Source organism: Ruditapes philippinarum, unplaced genomic scaffold (assembly GCF_026571515.1).
Source record: "Ruditapes philippinarum isolate M1 unplaced genomic scaffold, ASM2657151v2 ctg6602_1_1_1_1, whole genome shotgun sequence".
NCBI lineage: Eukaryota > Metazoa > Mollusca > Bivalvia > Venerida > Veneridae > Ruditapes > Ruditapes philippinarum.
Genome location: NW_026852037.1, coordinates 7,754 through 25,446, shown reverse-complemented (window position 1 = coordinate 25,446; position 17,693 = coordinate 7,754). Strand labels below are relative to the sequence as shown.

At 33.1% G+C, this 17,693-nt stretch overlaps 1 protein-coding gene and 1 long non-coding RNA gene across 2 annotated transcripts; both read left to right on the top strand.

Annotated features, from left to right (window-relative positions):
• Positions 1-1,130: 1,130 nt before the first annotated feature.
• Positions 1,131-1,939, top strand: LOC132747650 (uncharacterized). The gene is made up of 3 exons (XM_060737092.1): positions 1,131-1,152; positions 1,336-1,611; positions 1,833-1,939. Exons 1-3 carry the CDS (start codon positions 1,131-1,133, stop codon positions 1,937-1,939), a joined length of 405 nt encoding a protein of 134 aa, XP_060593075.1.
• A 6,758-nt stretch (positions 1,940-8,697) lies between these two features.
• LOC132747644 (uncharacterized) lies at positions 8,698-14,102 on the top strand. Its single transcript, XR_009628148.1, has 4 exons — positions 8,698-9,062; positions 10,037-10,131; positions 10,557-11,210; positions 12,029-14,102. It is a non-coding gene; the product is annotated as an uncharacterized LOC132747644 (long non-coding RNA).
• Positions 14,103-17,693: the final 3,591 nt, after the last annotated feature.

The following is a 17,693-nucleotide window of genomic DNA, read 5'->3' as shown; positions in this document are numbered from 1 at the left end:
GCTGAGAGGGGTCTTCTTTTAATGCGTAAAAGTCAATCAAAAACTGGGCATAATTTTGTCTCATCTTCTTTCTCAAATGTGGCAACACATCATTAGCAGTGCGAGCATAAGCCTCATCAAAAGAGAATTCTTGATCTATGTAACTGTTTAGCCCGTCTTTAAATTGTTCTTTACAAAACTGTCGTAATGGCTTTTGAAATCTTCTATCCCATATGTTATGACGTTTGCGTTCTTTTTTGAGCTCTTCTTTTATACGCTTACCAGGGGGTCCCGTAAAGAAAGACTTTCTTTTCATTCCAATATTTTCGTCGTCTGACTCATCCACCTCCTCCTCCTCATAATCATCATCAACATCATCATTTAAAGTATTGTCAAACAAGTTTTCTTCTCCACTAATCTCATTTTCGGAATCATCCGCAGGCTGTCTTTTCCTACCTTGACTTTCAAAAATGTTTTCGCGCAAACGGTCATGTTCTGGAGTAGAGGATTTCAAGTCTACCACTAGATAACCGTGCGGTCTCGATGTCGCTCGTTCGAAGCGTTTCATAAAGATGTTATAGGAGGAAGGATATATTCTCCTCGCTAACGTAGCCACCTGCTGTCTGTCAATAGGGTTATTGAATAATACTAGGTACTGCGTATTCAATGCAATATCTCTGCAGGCTTTTCCTTGAGGAAATAAATTTTGAGTCAGATACACGATAGATATGTTCCTGTGGTGACTGCCTTTGGTAAAAAGATCGGCAATTCTCTGGTCACATTTGGCCTCTGTCATCAAATCGTCAAAAACGATCAAGTTCCTTTTACGCCCGTCAATATACTCTGGACTATTCAAGTAGTCGGGAATGCCATGTACAAATTCTATTCCGGGTATTCTACGCTGAAGTTCGTCGTATAGAATCTGCCATTGACCGTAACACCAAATGATGCGCTCCGGTGGCGGACTTACTATATCGGATAAAAGCAATGTTTTTGTCCATTCAGTTTTTCCGCTACCGCTAGGCCCGGAGACGACCATCGAAAACGGATGCTGAAACGTCATCTTTTCTGACCCAGGGGTTATTTGTGGTGATGGATGGTTATCTCTTACAATTTTGTCAGTCTCGTGCAGGTTACGATGATGTCTCAACATGGCGTCGCGTCTTGAGAAAAGTTGTTGACAAATTGGACATTGATTCATTATTAAAAAAAGACACAAAAGTATACTGAACAGTGAAGTATTCGTTCTTATACTGGTTAGTCACCCTTCTTACGTTGGAGTGAAGTGTTGTTGTTGTTGGTGGTGGTGGTGAGATGGTGGTGGTGGTGTTGATGATGGTTGTGGTGGTGGTGGAGGTTGTGGTGGTTGCGGTGGTGGTGGTGTTGATGATGGTTGTGGTGGCGGTGGCGGTGGAGGTGGTGGTGGTGGTGGATGTGGCAGTGGTGGTGGTGGTGAAGGTGGTGGTGGTTGCTGTGGTGGTGGTGTTGGTGATGGTTGTGGTGGAGGTAGTGGTGGTGATGGAGGTGGTGGTGGTGGAGGTGGCAGTGGTGGTGAAGGTGGTGGTGGTTGCTGTGGTGGTGGTGATGGTGATGGTTGCGGTGGCGGTGGTGGAGGTGGTGGTGGTGGCGGTGGTGGTGGTGGTGGTGAAGGTGGTGGTGGTGGTGGTGAAGGAGCAGGAGATTAATAGAAGACAAATCCTGTTTCCAGTCATACATGTTTATTGATAAAATATACGCAGATAAACATATTCTTACAAAGAAACACAAAAGATATGTTACAATACAGTAGTACACTATCAATGTTATGCTTATACAAACGAATGTCAACATTTTTTTCGTCTAATTTGATACAGTAGATGTCGTTGAACTTAAACCACCGAATCCTCCAAAACCGCAAGGTGTTGACCTAGTTGTTGATACAAACGCGCCAAATCCGCCTATTGGGGGCGGTTTTTGTTGAGGAGCGCCTACTATTTTAATATATTCGCAATTGGGTGACCACTTGTGATGTTCTCTCAATGCGATGTCCGATCTATCCCAGGCGCTTAATTTTACGTGACATCTGAAACACTCGCACAAGTCTGATTTCCCACTGTAGTATAATCCCGCGCTTGCCAGTTCGTACTTATTCGGGAGTAATTGTTTTGGATACGTATCGAAAGTCTTAAGTCTACTTTCGTAATATTCCATGTTTTGGTTGAAGGATGTACAGTCAGTGGCGTTCATCTTGCTTATGCCAATACGCTGATAAGTATTCATTTATATACACACATTAAAATCTGATTGGCTGTTATTTTTGGCATGACGTTATTCATCTATTTATGTTATTTATAGTCACGAGATCAAAATCATTGGTCAAATAATTCTTTTGTCTGATTGGTTACATTTAGTCCGTAATAAAAGAGAAACTGCTTTTAGATTGGACAATGTCATTTCTAAATTTAGATCAACGCATGCGTATGATGTATGGCATTGGTAACTTCAGTCATTTGGTGATTGAACGTCATAGAGTTAACATCATTAACGCAGTAAGTTGAGTTTATATTTCAAGTACAGTATTTTTAATGAAGAATGTTTAATAGAAATAGAGCGTTTATGCACTAGTGATTTTTAGTCAGTATTCATAGAGAGCGCCTTAAACATTTCGTACGATACCAAACATGACCGGGTTATATTGACTAATAAAGGTGTAAATCCACATTTTACGCTGGAGTGATTTTACTTCATTTCTCGGTCCCTATCCGAGTCAAGCGATACAAAAGTATACATTTTCTGAATCTAGAGAGTTAATACCTTTCGTTCGATACAGGGTATTGATAAGACCGTTCCGTTGGTTGAGGAGAAAAAATGGCTTTCACGCACGAGTGACTTGACATCCGGTTTGATCGCGAGACTAAAATGTACTCGTCAAGACCTTTAATTTGATACCAAACACGACTATGTTTCGTTCATAAACGAAAAAGTTATGCGCGTTTTTCCGCATGAGTGATTTTGTCTGCCATATTCAAACTCTCCTATCTCAGAAATAGTAAGAGATAGATCCATATAATAATACATTTTCTGTATCTACTCGCAGAGATCTTTCAAACAGCATATAAATCTAAGGGTTTTATGAACTTTGAAAAATTGGTTTAAAAATCGCTAATTGGCCATAACTCGAGAACGGCTAAAAATCGAATCGAGAACCTAGGGTTTATTTCGAAGCATTTGGCATGGTCTATCAAATGAAACAAATATTTTGAAAATCGATATCGTAAAGTGTTGCATAAAAGACAAAAAAGGCGTTTTTTTAGATACATGTCAAAATTTATCCAGTCATCCTTCTCCACTTTTCATTGGTTAATGAAAAAGAGTGGTTTCAAAACGAGGCTGTCTATTTTTAGACGTCATCGTCTTTGAATTTCATTGGTTGATCAAAAATAGCAATACCGGTTTAAACCTGTCGTAACTTGTCATAAATAGTTTGATAGGCAAGGAGTAAAGGCTGGGGTAAGCTTATTTTAGTTATTTTAATGATTTTTACGCATGAGTGATTTCACTCTCGGTTTGACAGTACGAGCTTGTAGCATTTGTCAAGAACTTTCGTTTGATATGCAACATGCCTATGTTATGTCCAGTAACGAAAAAGTTATACGTATTTATACGCATGAGTGATTTTTTCTGCCTTATTCAAACTCTCCTATCTCAGAAACGGTAAGAAATAGAACCATAAAACCATATAGTTTCTTAATCAGCGCGACGAGAGGGATCTTTCCATTTGTACATACATCTAAGGGTTTTTGACTTTTGCAATTTAGGTTTTAAAATCGCTCTTGCGTCATAACTTAAAAACGGCTGAAAATCGAATCGAGAACCCCGGGTCAAAACGAAAGCTTTCGGCTCATTCTATCTTATGACGACTTTATCTCAAAAAGTAAACGGTTGCCCAAACGATGAAAAACTGGTTTATAGCTTAATTGTATTATAAATTTCATTCAAAATCAGTTTACAACTTTCGTATACATAAGTGTATTATAAATTTCATTCAAAATCAATTTTCGCATGAAAAAATAGGAATCTGAAGTGTTCATAAACATCACAAAATTTGACCAGTTGCTAAGGGCAACCGTTTTTAAAATATGCAATCAGTTAACCGTAGCATGCACTTAAAAGGAACCTTATTCAGGGGTACAAAATATGAAGTGTTAAAATATGTTAATGCATGCGTAGCAATTTCTGGTTGATGAGTTTTTACTTGACGGTCGCTGCGTTTAAAAGGATAATAAATTCTTTTGTGATTAATAAAAAGTTATATTTAGTAACGAAGGATAAAGGATTTTTGTTCAACAAAGTTCCGCTAGGTATTGTGAATCTAGACTGAGCGGCGACTGTACTTAATGCCTTTTTCTTTCATTGACACCCGCGTGGGGCTGATGAAATAGCTCCTGGTGATTGTGAAATACCGCGACTAAAAATAGATCATGCGCAGTCTACAAGGACGTTTCGCTATTACAATCATTTCCTAACTAAATGTAGGTAAGTTAACGAGTTATATTTGTATCAATATTATTTTGAACCTATTAAAAAACTATTTTTTTATAAATTAAAATGTTAAGTACGTATCTATTTACAAACATTTCTTTTATCTGTCATGATGGTAATTATCTCTCCGTCCGGGGCCGAGGACCTGACCCTCAATCAAATTTGGCGTCGCGCATGCGCAGTCGTGGCGCCAAACCGGCCCCTATACTACTCATATGGCCGGCACGTTCCTCTTTGCTGCAAAAAAATGGCCACCAGAGCTAAAAATAAAAAAAATCTTGTCCGTCTTTCACAGGTCAAACAGCTGGCGGGATTTAAATGAAACTCAGAATAATGATCAGTGCCATGCCTAGTTGTGCATATCGCCGGCATGTTCCACTTTACCGAAAAGAATGCCCATCAGAGCTATAGATAGAAAAATCTTGTCCGATTTTCAAAGGTCAAAATGCTGGTGGGATTTTGACCAAAATTAACAGGAGTGAGCAGTACCATACATTGTTGTGGGAGACATATTTTTCTGTGACAAAAAGCCCTTCTAGTTCCATATATCTTTGTAAGTTATCATGTTTGTGATCATATCTTATTATACACTGTTTACATCAAATATACAATTATGACCTTATAATGAGTTTTAAATTTAAATATATTTCATTATGCAATATGATGATAACGCATACATTTTGTTATTTGAGCTGAATTCAAAACCGATATCAAATATGATAACTATTTTGTCTATTCTACGTTTTCGTCAAATACGACGTGATTTTTCACGTTTAATTTCTTTTGAATATTGATTAGCCGCCCCATGAATGCTTTAAAACCCACGCATGCCATATTAAGCCGAAAATTACCAGAAACATGAAACGGAATTATAAAATACGGGGTGGCTGATCTATTGTCTTTAGTTCTTTTGTTCTCGACAAAAAACAGGAAATGAGTACTTATTTATTTATTGTATTTTCTCAAAAACAAAACACTGATGGGTTGAACTAATTAGGGAGTCATTATGGTTTACCTGTATTTGATCTAAGGTTAATATTCTTTGTTAAAAGAGTCTTTAAAGGGATTCGTTAGATTGTTAAAGCTTAAATTCACCTTAAAGGGGCCGTTCTATGAACAAAGGCAATCTGTTTTCAAATGTATGCAACCTATTTGTGGAGCCTATTTTGGAGATTTAGAACATAATAGAGTATAGTTTTTTTGTTTTTATCTAAAACAAAATACGATGAAAAATGCGCTTTTAATTTACAAAACATTTTAATTGCTTACCAATTGCAAACTGAGTAAGTAAGAAGTTGAAAGTTTAAACGAGTGTTCATTGTACAGAATAGCAAAACACAAATAACAAGGCGGTAGGGTCCGTTTTGAAGAGACACAATGGGCATACAAATATGACTCATTATGTACAAATTACAATTTATGTACAAATAGGGCGATATCACTATAAACTGAATTCATTAATAAAAAAATATAATGAATTTATAAACATCACTCATTATCAAATAAAAAGACGAATTCACTATGCACAGATGCTTTTCATTATCAGAAGCAACGAATTTCAAATATTATACATAATGCACAAATAAAACAGGTTCACTATGCATGCAGAATGTGTTCATAATCAGATGCAAGGACTTTAAAATATAACTCATTAAATTTAAATGGTGTGAGTTCTTATGAAGAGAATTAATTCAGATAAATTTTATTTAAAATATCACTAATCAAACGTTGAACAGGACGAATTCATTATGAACAAAAATTATTCATATTCAGAGGCAACAAATTCAAAGTATCACTTTTTAAATTCGAATAGAAGAAGTTCACTGAGAATTTAATCTATTTATATTCAGATGCATCAAATTTAAAATATAACTCATTTAATAAAATTAGGACGAGTTCAGTATGTTCCTAAACAACTCATTAACAGCAGTATCCCAACAACAAATATCACTCATTTAAAAATTCGTACAAATAGGACGATTTCATTATGCAGAGAATGTTGTTATAAACAGACGCAACGATTCTACAATAATGACTCACTAAATACAAATATGACAAGTTCACTATGCTAATTATGTATTCATTAATAGACACAACGAATCTACAAATATCACTCATTAAATACAAAAAACGATGAGATAACAATTATATTTAAATTGTATTAAAAAAGAGAGAGCGAATATAGAAAGAAATTAAATTGCACTCATAAGAAAAATGTTTTAAAGTATAGATGCCCTTATCAGCATGACGTCGATTAAAATATTTCTTTATCATAATGACAATCAAAATCAACCAGTATTTCATAAAATGAGAACTAAAATAACTGATTATGTTTCATGAGATATATATAATTATCAATTACCTTGTATATTTCACACAAACAATCAAGGAAAAATGAAGAAAGTTGTAAGTGAAAAATGTAATACGCGCGTTGTTCTTGTTATCAATTATGATGTCACATAATTATCATATTCATACATATGATGTATACTTTAAAGAATAAATACACATTCATCGGCGAATTTCAATTAGAAATGTATGGTTAATCCAATAATTTATAGAAATCCTTATTACTTTATTGTCGACCCTTCACGTCTGAGATATTGCTTTTCAAAAATTTATTCTAGAAGCTAGTTTATAGAGCACGCTTGGCATTTGCTATCAGAAACCATGGAACTCAAGTATTATGCTGTTTTTGTTTTAATAGTAGTTTTGCCAAAACTATTGTTTTGTTTTAAAATAAATACAGGGATTTTTAAAGTCGTGAAGAAACACCCCAACGTTAGAAAATGCGCCGAGAAGATTCTTCAAAAGGTAAATTTAATTCAATTTTATTCTGTATTAATTTTAATTTTTTTGTTCATACTGAAAAGTGAATGTTTGCATTTAGGTCTATGCAAGTGAGAGTTTGTTCTTACTTTTCACAGTCGTAACCTTTGTTGGACACAGCCAGTTTGATAGCTTCAGCACAAAAAGAAGAATCTCTGGCGGGATTTGCACCTATTCGAGGGTTGTAACTGATATGAAATTAGCATCATTCATTATATTTTATTCTCTTCTCTCTACAAACTTAGTTTTCTGAGTTTGTCATATAATACCTTCAGTTCGAATCTATATAAAGTCATCTAAATACATACATAAAAGAGTTTTTTTTATCTTATTTAAATATTTCATGTCGATCTCGCCCTTGATAAAATAATTATATTAAAAATGAATAAGGATAAAATCATCAATAAACGTGATGATTAGAACTTAATTAATTTTATTACTTAATAGTAGTGATAGCGATACAAGTCTATACTTTAATAAATACGGTATTCTCATTGGCTGCCTGTCAAAATTATTAATAAAAATACCTCGTTGATTTTAAATAATCATTTGCTTGGAAGCTTTCTTACTGGTAACACAGTGAAAAGAGACAGGTAATGTTCGGTTATAATATAGTTATGTGATGAGACAAAATATAGTTACACTGTCACATAGAATTGTCCGCTTAGTGTTATATATGAGATATTGTCTTGCTGTCTGCAGTGTGAGTAATTTTCTAAGGCGAGGGAGATATGTTACGAAATGCAACCCGTAACGTTTATTCATTTTGTTACGAAAAACGTAAACGTAAAACAAATCATCTATACTTCATATTAAACAAAAACAATGGCAATAATATTTACGCTGATTCGTGTTTAAAGTACAATTTATCGTATGCTTACAAACACAAAAGGTACGAAACTCCTGTTTGTTGTTCTCTATTAGGTCCGTGCGCTTCAATTTAATATTGGAAAATGTCAGATTTAAAAAAGGTATTAGTTTCTAGTCCTGTAAAGCAATTGTTAAGCAAAGTATGACTTATCATAAAAAATGACCTCTCCAGACAAACATATCTTCTCTAAAATTGACTGCTCCAAAAATTAAAATCCAAGATGACTACTTTATAAAGACAAAGAAGGAAAAAAACTCGTCTAGAGTGATGTCCTCCACTAATATTATGAAAAGGATATAATCATTTTATTTACATACTTACGGTATTACCAGTACAAATCCAATATAGTTTATTAGTTTAAATGATGAGGAAGTTCAAGGTTTGTTTTTATATATATTAACAGGAACTTTTACCCACAAAACAAGAAATATTTAAGTGTTTCATAACCGTGAAGATAGAAATAGCGATAGATCGGATGAATATGACTGGGTTTTCGAAGCAATAAATATTAATTTCCAAAAAATACTGATGACTCTGAATTGTAAAGAAAATTATTTTCTTACATTAACTTGTATATCGACAAACACATTCATTTATCCAATTGTCAATTATTAATGGTTGATGTATGGATTAGCTTCTGTAACAGGGTAACGATTGTTTACATTATTAAAATGTAGACACCTTTTTTGAAAGCTTATCAAATATATTTCTTTCGCAACAGGATGAATATTCAAGTGGAAGAGTGCACGAGCTAACAGGAGACTGCGAAGGTCTGAATAGTTCGGTGAGCAACAAGAAGACATATGATAAGGGTTATGCCTATATTGAACAGCTTTCATTTGAAAAACAATTTTCCCCTCCGGTAGGTGTTCAATTATTTGTTATGTATGTATGTATGTATGTATGTGTGTGTGTGTGTGTGCGTGCGTGCGTGCGTGCGTGCATGCATGCGTACTTGCGTGTCTAGATCATTGTGAATTTAAACTGTCATATATCATCAATCACTTCATTATTTTGGTTAAAAGATAAAACAATCAATATTACATTAAGGGGTAAATGAAGCACACACAAGTTTTACATATTGTAGAAATTAAATATCATAACATCAACTACAAACTATGAATAATTAACATATGCTCTTTATTTAAACATTTTAAAGATAACATTTTTTGCAATATTTCATCTTTTCCATTAATGTTTATTTGTATGTTGTTATCACTAATCAGTGAATAAGGGATATTTTATAAAAACATGAAATTCATCTTCTAATTAAAGCGGTTTTCACCTATTTTAAAGGTTAAATGTGTTATGTTTAGTAAAAGCATTGTATATTATTGTCAAATCAAACGAATCAAGGTGAAAAATGAAATTTGCAATCGTTAAAAACATAAGAAATAAGGAACACACCTCCACCGGTCCGCTTTCTATATGTCAAAATAAAGTGGACGATTCATTTCCCGATCTTCTATTTTTAGAAACGAACGTCACTTTCGCGTTATTAAATTCTCTCGGGACGTAGTGTTAAAGAAGGCTTATTAATAACAGTGATATGATGTACTTTTCAAATGTTAAGTTATATACTTAGTTTGAAACAACACACAATTACATTTCTAATAGAAAATAAAAGCTGAAGGAAGGCTGCTTAAGAACAGTTACACGAATATAAGCCTTTCATAATAAAGAATTGCTTAAAGGTTGTGTGTGCGTGTGTGTGTGTGTGTGTGTGTGTGTGTGTGTGTGTGTGGTGTGTGTGTGTGTGCGTGTGCGTGCATTCGTGCATCTATACTCGTATGTCTATATATGCACTACATATAAAGATATATATCGATATTATAGGTACCGATGTTCTCTCCCTTCGAAATTCCAGATTTGATGTATGGTATGATGAGAGGTAAAGTCCTGTCATTCGTGACAGACAGGGTCCTTGGCGCGTAAGATTTTATGTACAAATTGTCTTATGTAACACGAAGTTGCTTTCTCTTTAGTTGCATAAATTAACATATTATTTTTTTGTTAATCATATGAAATATTATATCATTTTGCAATATTTTAACAAAGCTAACAGTTTTATTATTCGTAGCCTAGTAATAAATGAAAAATAAAAACGTGTAATTGTTCCTCGAGTCGTCATTACATTATGCACAATACAATTTCTTTATCTTAAGCCTAGGAAAATGTTTTTATATCATTTATATAGTAAAGTATCATAATAAGATTTACTTTACTGGCAAAAAGCAAGCTTATATCCGTTACACAGCATACGAACGACTGTTCATTTAATTCATGACGGCATATATATAATTTTCTCAACGTATTAAGAAAAAAACTAATATCATTTGCTTTGATCAATTTTTAGAATGACGATAACATTTGCTGGCAATGTTGTTATGAACGGAACTATTCCCAACTTCCCCCAAAGCAGTTTTGTAACGCATATGTAAATACATGTTTATTAGTTTCATTGTTTATAAACAATTATGGCTTAGAAAGTAATCATTACAAACAACACTTATAAGTGTTTAAAAAAATCGCCGTTTTGTTGGTTATTCGTTGTGTTTTTGTTTTTAAATAGACTCCTTCCTGCTATATTTTTTTTCTTTTGAGAAAAATATTCTGAATAACGTTTACCCCGCAGGAGCCTTCACACTGGTTTTAAGCTCCGTTTTCAAGCTCCGTGCACGGAAATAGTATTTCAATTCTATATACAAGAAGTCTGAGAACAACATGGCAGATGGTTAACTCAATACATATACAAGTAACAATCAACTAATATATTATTCTCGAATACTTTTTATAATAAACATTTCTTATTTTTATTTTATGCCGTGTTGAAAGATTCTGTTTAGACATACTTTTGTCTGTATAAATCAATACTTACATTGCAAGGGCACTCATGAACGGGAACAGCAATAATGTGTACAGTGATCCTAATATGTGTACAGTGAACAATTGGCTCCAACTAAAGAAACTACGTTTTTCTTTCAAATTCCAAACAAATGTCAGCATGGAGGTATTGTTTACATATTTAAGACTGAATCCATCAATCCTAGAATATATAAGAATGATATTTTCTTATTCAAAATAATACAAAAGCTGAAATTTAACATTTATTTGACAACTGAATCATGTAATTACTTGCTAGCATTCTAGATGAAAGTGAAAAATAACTGATACCTGTATTTCAGGAAAATGTCAGTTTCATATCGTATTTGTTATTGCTCTTTTTTAACAGACTTTCTTAAGGGAACTCCATTGAGGTCCAAAAGACTCAAACATTAAATTTGATTTTTTACTTAGACCTATTGGAGTGCTTGAAACAGAAATATATTATAAAAATATTAAGAAATATACTCAAAAATAAAATCAAAATTCGTATATTCGTGCTATTCTCAGCCCAATTCGAGTGACAAGTGTTGCATCGCTTTTGAATTTTGGATCATGTATCGCAATAAGAATTAATATTCCGGAAAAACAGAGTGAGCGAATGATGTGAATGTTAGCACACAAATTATTAGCCTAAACCTTCATCTAGAACATTAATCTCCAAAACATATCTACTGACCCGTAATGTCTAAACACCTCGGTAATGTCCCTTTAAGACACATCATTAAGATGTCATACAATAGGGCTTATGCACACCACCATGACCATTTTCTTGTTTTGCAACACGCATGGCTATAATTTTAATGTGATAATTTTTACCATGTTAACTAAACATAAGAGGACAACACGTTATGTATAGCATGCAGTTTCATTTTCTCTTTGTCTCTCTTTGTTAGAAATGAGTACACAAACATCTGCTAATTAGTTTATTTTCTTTCCTTATAGGTAATCATCAAAGATTCGACCTTGTGCAGGTTTGACATAATGCAGGGCAATCTTGGCAACATAAAGTACTTGTTAGTGTCAAATGAAGTGCATTCAATTTCTTTCGGTTTACATACCTTTATTTGATAAAAACCTACGTAAGTTAATAATGCCTCGATGAAAATTTTAAGTGTTTTTTTTTTAATTCTAAAACGCCTATGAATTTAACATTTAGAATAAATGTAAAAAACTGAACACACATTTACTTTACAATTTTCTAAACGATGCAATGTTGATTTTGAAAAAGTTACTTCTTTACATTTTATTTATCATACAACATTTTCCACTTATTATTTTCATGTTTGCAACGAATGTTTCACCCAGATTTTTATATTCATTGTTCAACCAGAGGTTCCTAGGAACGAGACAGGAGGCATACTTGAATAAGGACTTGAACATTTTCCACTTATTATTTTCATGTTTGCAACGAATGTTTCACCCAGATTTTTAAATTCATTGTTCAACCAGAGGTTCCTAGGAACGAGACAGGAGGCATACTTGAATAAGGACTTGGCAGTATTTTGGGAAAGATAAACATTTAAGTAGCTTTGTATGTGTTTATGACTCCCCAATTATATGTAAGAAAATTGAAAATCAAGCATTGTTTTAATTGTCAAGAAATCATATTATTTTACTGATAGTTAATTAGGCATTTTTGAAATTGTTATCGATCAGTTATTTGGTTTAGAGGAATTGGACATATTCTGGTATGTACTCATTCTTTATGAATATGGCCCAAATTGATATATTTCAGGGGCTTGATGCTATTCTTTATATTTGGAGCTGTTTATTTCACCAATGGAATGTCATAAATCGTTGAACATTTGTTACTCTCAAAATACAGGCTAAAAAGATGACAATCAGGCATTTGCGCTAAACAATAAAGGAAATTTGAATAAATTTTGCGAAAAATCTAAGTGTATAAATGACAGTTTTTAATTGCACTTGGTTTCTTATAATTTTAAAGGAATCGGTCAAAATTTGAGTTATATTCTGGATGTATATGACCTTAATTGATTCATTTAAGGGGTTAGGAGCGATGACTTCTAATCCAGTTACCTCTCTGGCGTGAGTTCGATCCCCGGGAGATGCTTTGGTAGTTTAGCGCGGAGGAAGGTAGACTAGTACCGGTGTAACTCTCCAGGAACGATGGTTAGGAAACTACCCGCCTATATAACTGAAATACTGTTGGTAAAAGGCGTAAAATGAAACAAACAAACAAATTTTTTTAGGGGAATAATTGCAAATTTTCATTTTTGTGAAGGAATTTTATATATCGTTGAATAATGCAGAGCATCTGTTTTAGTGCTTGTGTAAAAAAATTAAAACATTCGGACTTGTGTATTCAGCCATTCCTCTCTGAACTTCAAAATTGACCATTGCCCATTGCCTCTTAGACATACATTTTCAAGTTCTCATAGTTATAATGGCAATTGACTTTAGTAGTGGAATTCGACAAATTAGACGTTATATACAGAGAATAGTGATTTTGTTTTTGCAAACACATGACTTGATATTAACTGTTTAAATGTTGTTTTATCTATGTAACAGTACAAACATTAAAGTCAGGCATATAAAAGAGAAGCTACTGTCCATACCTCCTGTGAAATAAAAAAAGTCCCCGTTGGCGTATGGGTAATAAACATACTAAATGCAGATGTTTACAAATATTTAACTGATGATTGCATTTTGTAATTATTCTTGTATACCTTTAAAAACACATCAGTACCTTCTAAGCTACAAGTCTCAAATGCTTCTTTTTTAATACTTCTTATCAACTGGCAGACTAATAAAAAGTTAGATAATAAGCTAGCAATTAGAAAGACATTTTGAAAAAAAAAGTTTATGAGAATTCAATGATAAAATCTCGTTGGATAAATCAGATGCAATAAATAATACAGAAATATATTTTAATAGTTAAGTGTTAACTTTCAATATTCCAGTATCTGATACAAGATTTGTCTTCAGTTTTTTTATTGCAGTTATCTATTTATTTTATTTTTCTAATAAATCACACTACCATCTTGGAATAAACACTTTGATAACATTATTTGTTTGTCTTTTTCGTCCTGCCACTTTGTAAGATCATTTTTCAAAAAGATGATAAACAATGTTAGACATATTAACTACTGTAATGTTAAGAGTTAGTTTATTCTTATCATGTTCAAACGGTGACATATATGCATGAAATAGAGATTTGAAGGCCCAAATATTGCAAAAAAGATATTTTTTTAGAAAAGAGACGAAGATCGAAATTTTCGTCACCTAAACTTGTATATTCACTAAAATTTGGCATTTTGACAGAATTATTATATATATAACACATACCATGTTGAAGTAACATGACCTATTTAGTTTACGAATGCATAAGCATATGCATTAATAAAGATGCATGCAACTTATAGGACAGTTTTAATGGCAAAATGTAAAAATTATAATAAAAACCTTTTTATCTTGTGAATGTACTTCTATGTTTCCTCCGTATGAAGGTCATCATTAACGAATAGCAGTATAGATAACTTTTCAGTATATCAGCACGTTCTATAAATAAGCGTTAATTTTTTAGAAATACTACTCCATCTGCTCGCAATATTTCTATTATAAAGGGAATATACCCTGATCTTCCCCTTGGCGAGCTTTCCGTCGTACATGTAAATATATTAATTTTATTGTATATAAACAATAATCGTTTAGAAAACAATTATAATTTACAACAAGTTCAAGCATTTCCAAATAATGCTCTGAATCGCCGTGTAGTCGGTTATTTGTTGTTTAAAAAAGACTCTTTCCTGAACAAGAAGACTATGTTTCTTTTATTTTGAGATTTTTTAACACAAGAATATATCAATTGTCCAATGAGCAATATTATTAAAGTGCAACAAAAGTAAAACTTTTCAAAAAAAAAGCATTTCTGAGCTACAATGGCCATTAATTATTGACTGACGTCTTTGATTTTTACAGTGCATAGATCTCTTTTCTGTTGTAGCGTTTCTTGTTATTTTGGTTTGTGGTAACGTAAACTGAGACACAAACATACTTTAAATGTATTATTTTCTGCATTAAATACATTGATTTAAATTCTGTTAAAACTACGTTAGCTAAATTCTTTTGTTTAGTATGACATTCTTCCACATACTAACCTGTCATAGATGTTTGTTTTTACCTTAAATTTCAATTAATAACATATCAATCAGGAAATATTCATGACAGTATTCTTTTACAAACTGAATTGTTTTGCTTTACCCTGAATATTTCGTTGAAAATATAAAGCTTGAATTTATACACGCGTGAATTTTATGACAAAATTACTAGTATTTGATTTTAATAAGATAATGATGACCAATATATTCGGAGCGATATTATCATATAATTATGTGTATTGGAAGATAATGTAGCGTAATATATGAAAAGAAAGTAAGTATATTACTTACAGTTTAACCGAGACTTTTAAAAAATAAAAGTAAAACATCCAACGTTAGCTGGTTCAAACCGTAAAGACGAATGAATAAGTTTAAACAACACTTGAAAAAAATATTGACAATGGTTGAGAGTTTTTAAGGAACTAAGCAATTTCAAATTATTCAGCTTTTCAGAAAAAAAGAAAGAAAACGACAATAAGAAACACACATTATCAAACGAATCAAACGTGTACTGATATTAAGGCTGGGCGAGTATCCGAGTACTCGGATAATCACGAATCAAAATGAAAAATAGAGTACGAATATTCTTTAGTCAAGAGATCGTAGATCGCGATCTTTTGTGTTTATATACTTTAATTGTTTCTCACACTCTAAAAAATAATTACAACCATGAATGATGCGATGTTTACCTAAATACAATTTGCCGGTTTAAGACAGGAAGTAAACAAACAAGTTCCATGATGCTGAGCTAGGAAGTCATTAGTTTCGAAACAGGAATCACTTTATCTTTATTGAGCATTATGATTTTACATGAAAATTAATAAATATTTTAGTCGCTATATATAGATTTATAATAACGTGACATGTATCGAAGACGGTTCTATTTTTAATAATCCAAAATTTGCAAACTCAAGTTAATAATTACGACAGTGTGACTTCACACATCCAGTCTGCAACAATGGCTGAAAAGGAGTCGCGAAGATATAGTAATCCTCCAGCAAAGTTTACCTCTAATGTCTGGAAATACTTTGGTATTTCAATTGAGAATGAGATAAAGAGGTTTGTTAAATATGCCACGGCGATATGACCTGTTTTTCTTTGGGGTCCTCCTGGGCTCCTTGCCGCTGGCGCTTGTTGCTGGGTCGGGTGGGGGCTGCGTTCATTGAATGCCGCCTTTCCTTGTCGATCTTGTTTATCATATTTTACACCGGTGGTACAACGAACTTGTCTAATCACATGAAAAGACACCCCGGAATCGACCCTATGTCGAAAGGTGATGTTTGCTCTTTTATTACTTTACATCACTGAATATTTTTTGTTATGTTAACATAGTCCTGTATATCATATTTTTCATTTATTGTTTTACATTTTGTTTATTCATTCATGATATCTTCGACAAAGTGAATTTATAAACAAAAGCTAATAAGAGTACTATTTAACAGTATATAATTTTATGCTATTGCCTCCGAAAGAACACTTATTTTTAGCAATATACCGGAACATCAAACGTATATCATACTATAAAATGCATGAAATTTAATATTAAGGTATGTGCAAATAATCTAATATGTACATTTGAATGAGGTAGGATATAACTAATTATGTTAGCTTTGAGTCTGCCTGTTATCGTGCTATGTAATTTGTTCTGAATAAAAGAACAGAAAATTATTAGGTCGGAACTTTAATGTTACATGTACTCCATAAGTTTAAATAAATAAATAAATAAATTAATAAACAAATACCTAAATACATAGTCTTGGAAGTATTTTAAATAAATAAATAAATAAATAAACTATGTCCTATTATTCTTTTTAATCAAAGGAGCTGTCAAATTACAAATGTCAGCAACAGAGCCATCTACAAGCACAAGCTGTGTAACTGCTAGCCAATCTCCAAACAATCCAACTCTAATAAAATATGATAAACAAGATCAACAAGGAAAGGTGGCGTTCAATGAACGCAACCCCCATATGACCCAGCAACAAGAACCAGTGGCAAGGAGCCCAGGCGGACCCCAAACAAAAACAGGACAGGGCAAAGACAGAGCACGGACGGGTTAATCATTAAATGATAAATAATTTGAAACTGATTAGGAATTAAAAGAAAAGAATAATATGCCCACAAAGGGGATGGGGACAGGAGACCGGGGGAAGGGGGGGGGGGCGTTAATCAAAGAAATAAAAATTAGAGGCACTGGGGAAGATACTTACCCTGGACGAGAAAACAACAAGGGACACAAGCAAAAGTGTCACTACAACAGTAAGGACTTATGGCACAAAGATGGAAGTTGGCTCCATCCAAAGTTTAGAGAATAACTGTAGGTATTGCCCGATATCTTATGGATGATATGCGCCCATTCAGCACTGTAGATTGCGAGGCTTTTACTATTTCATGTTTAAATGTTGAATTCTGCTTAAGCCGGTGCTAGGGGGCGTGGGCGGTAACTTGCACTTTCCAGTACCTTCCATGAACAGGCTCAATTAAAC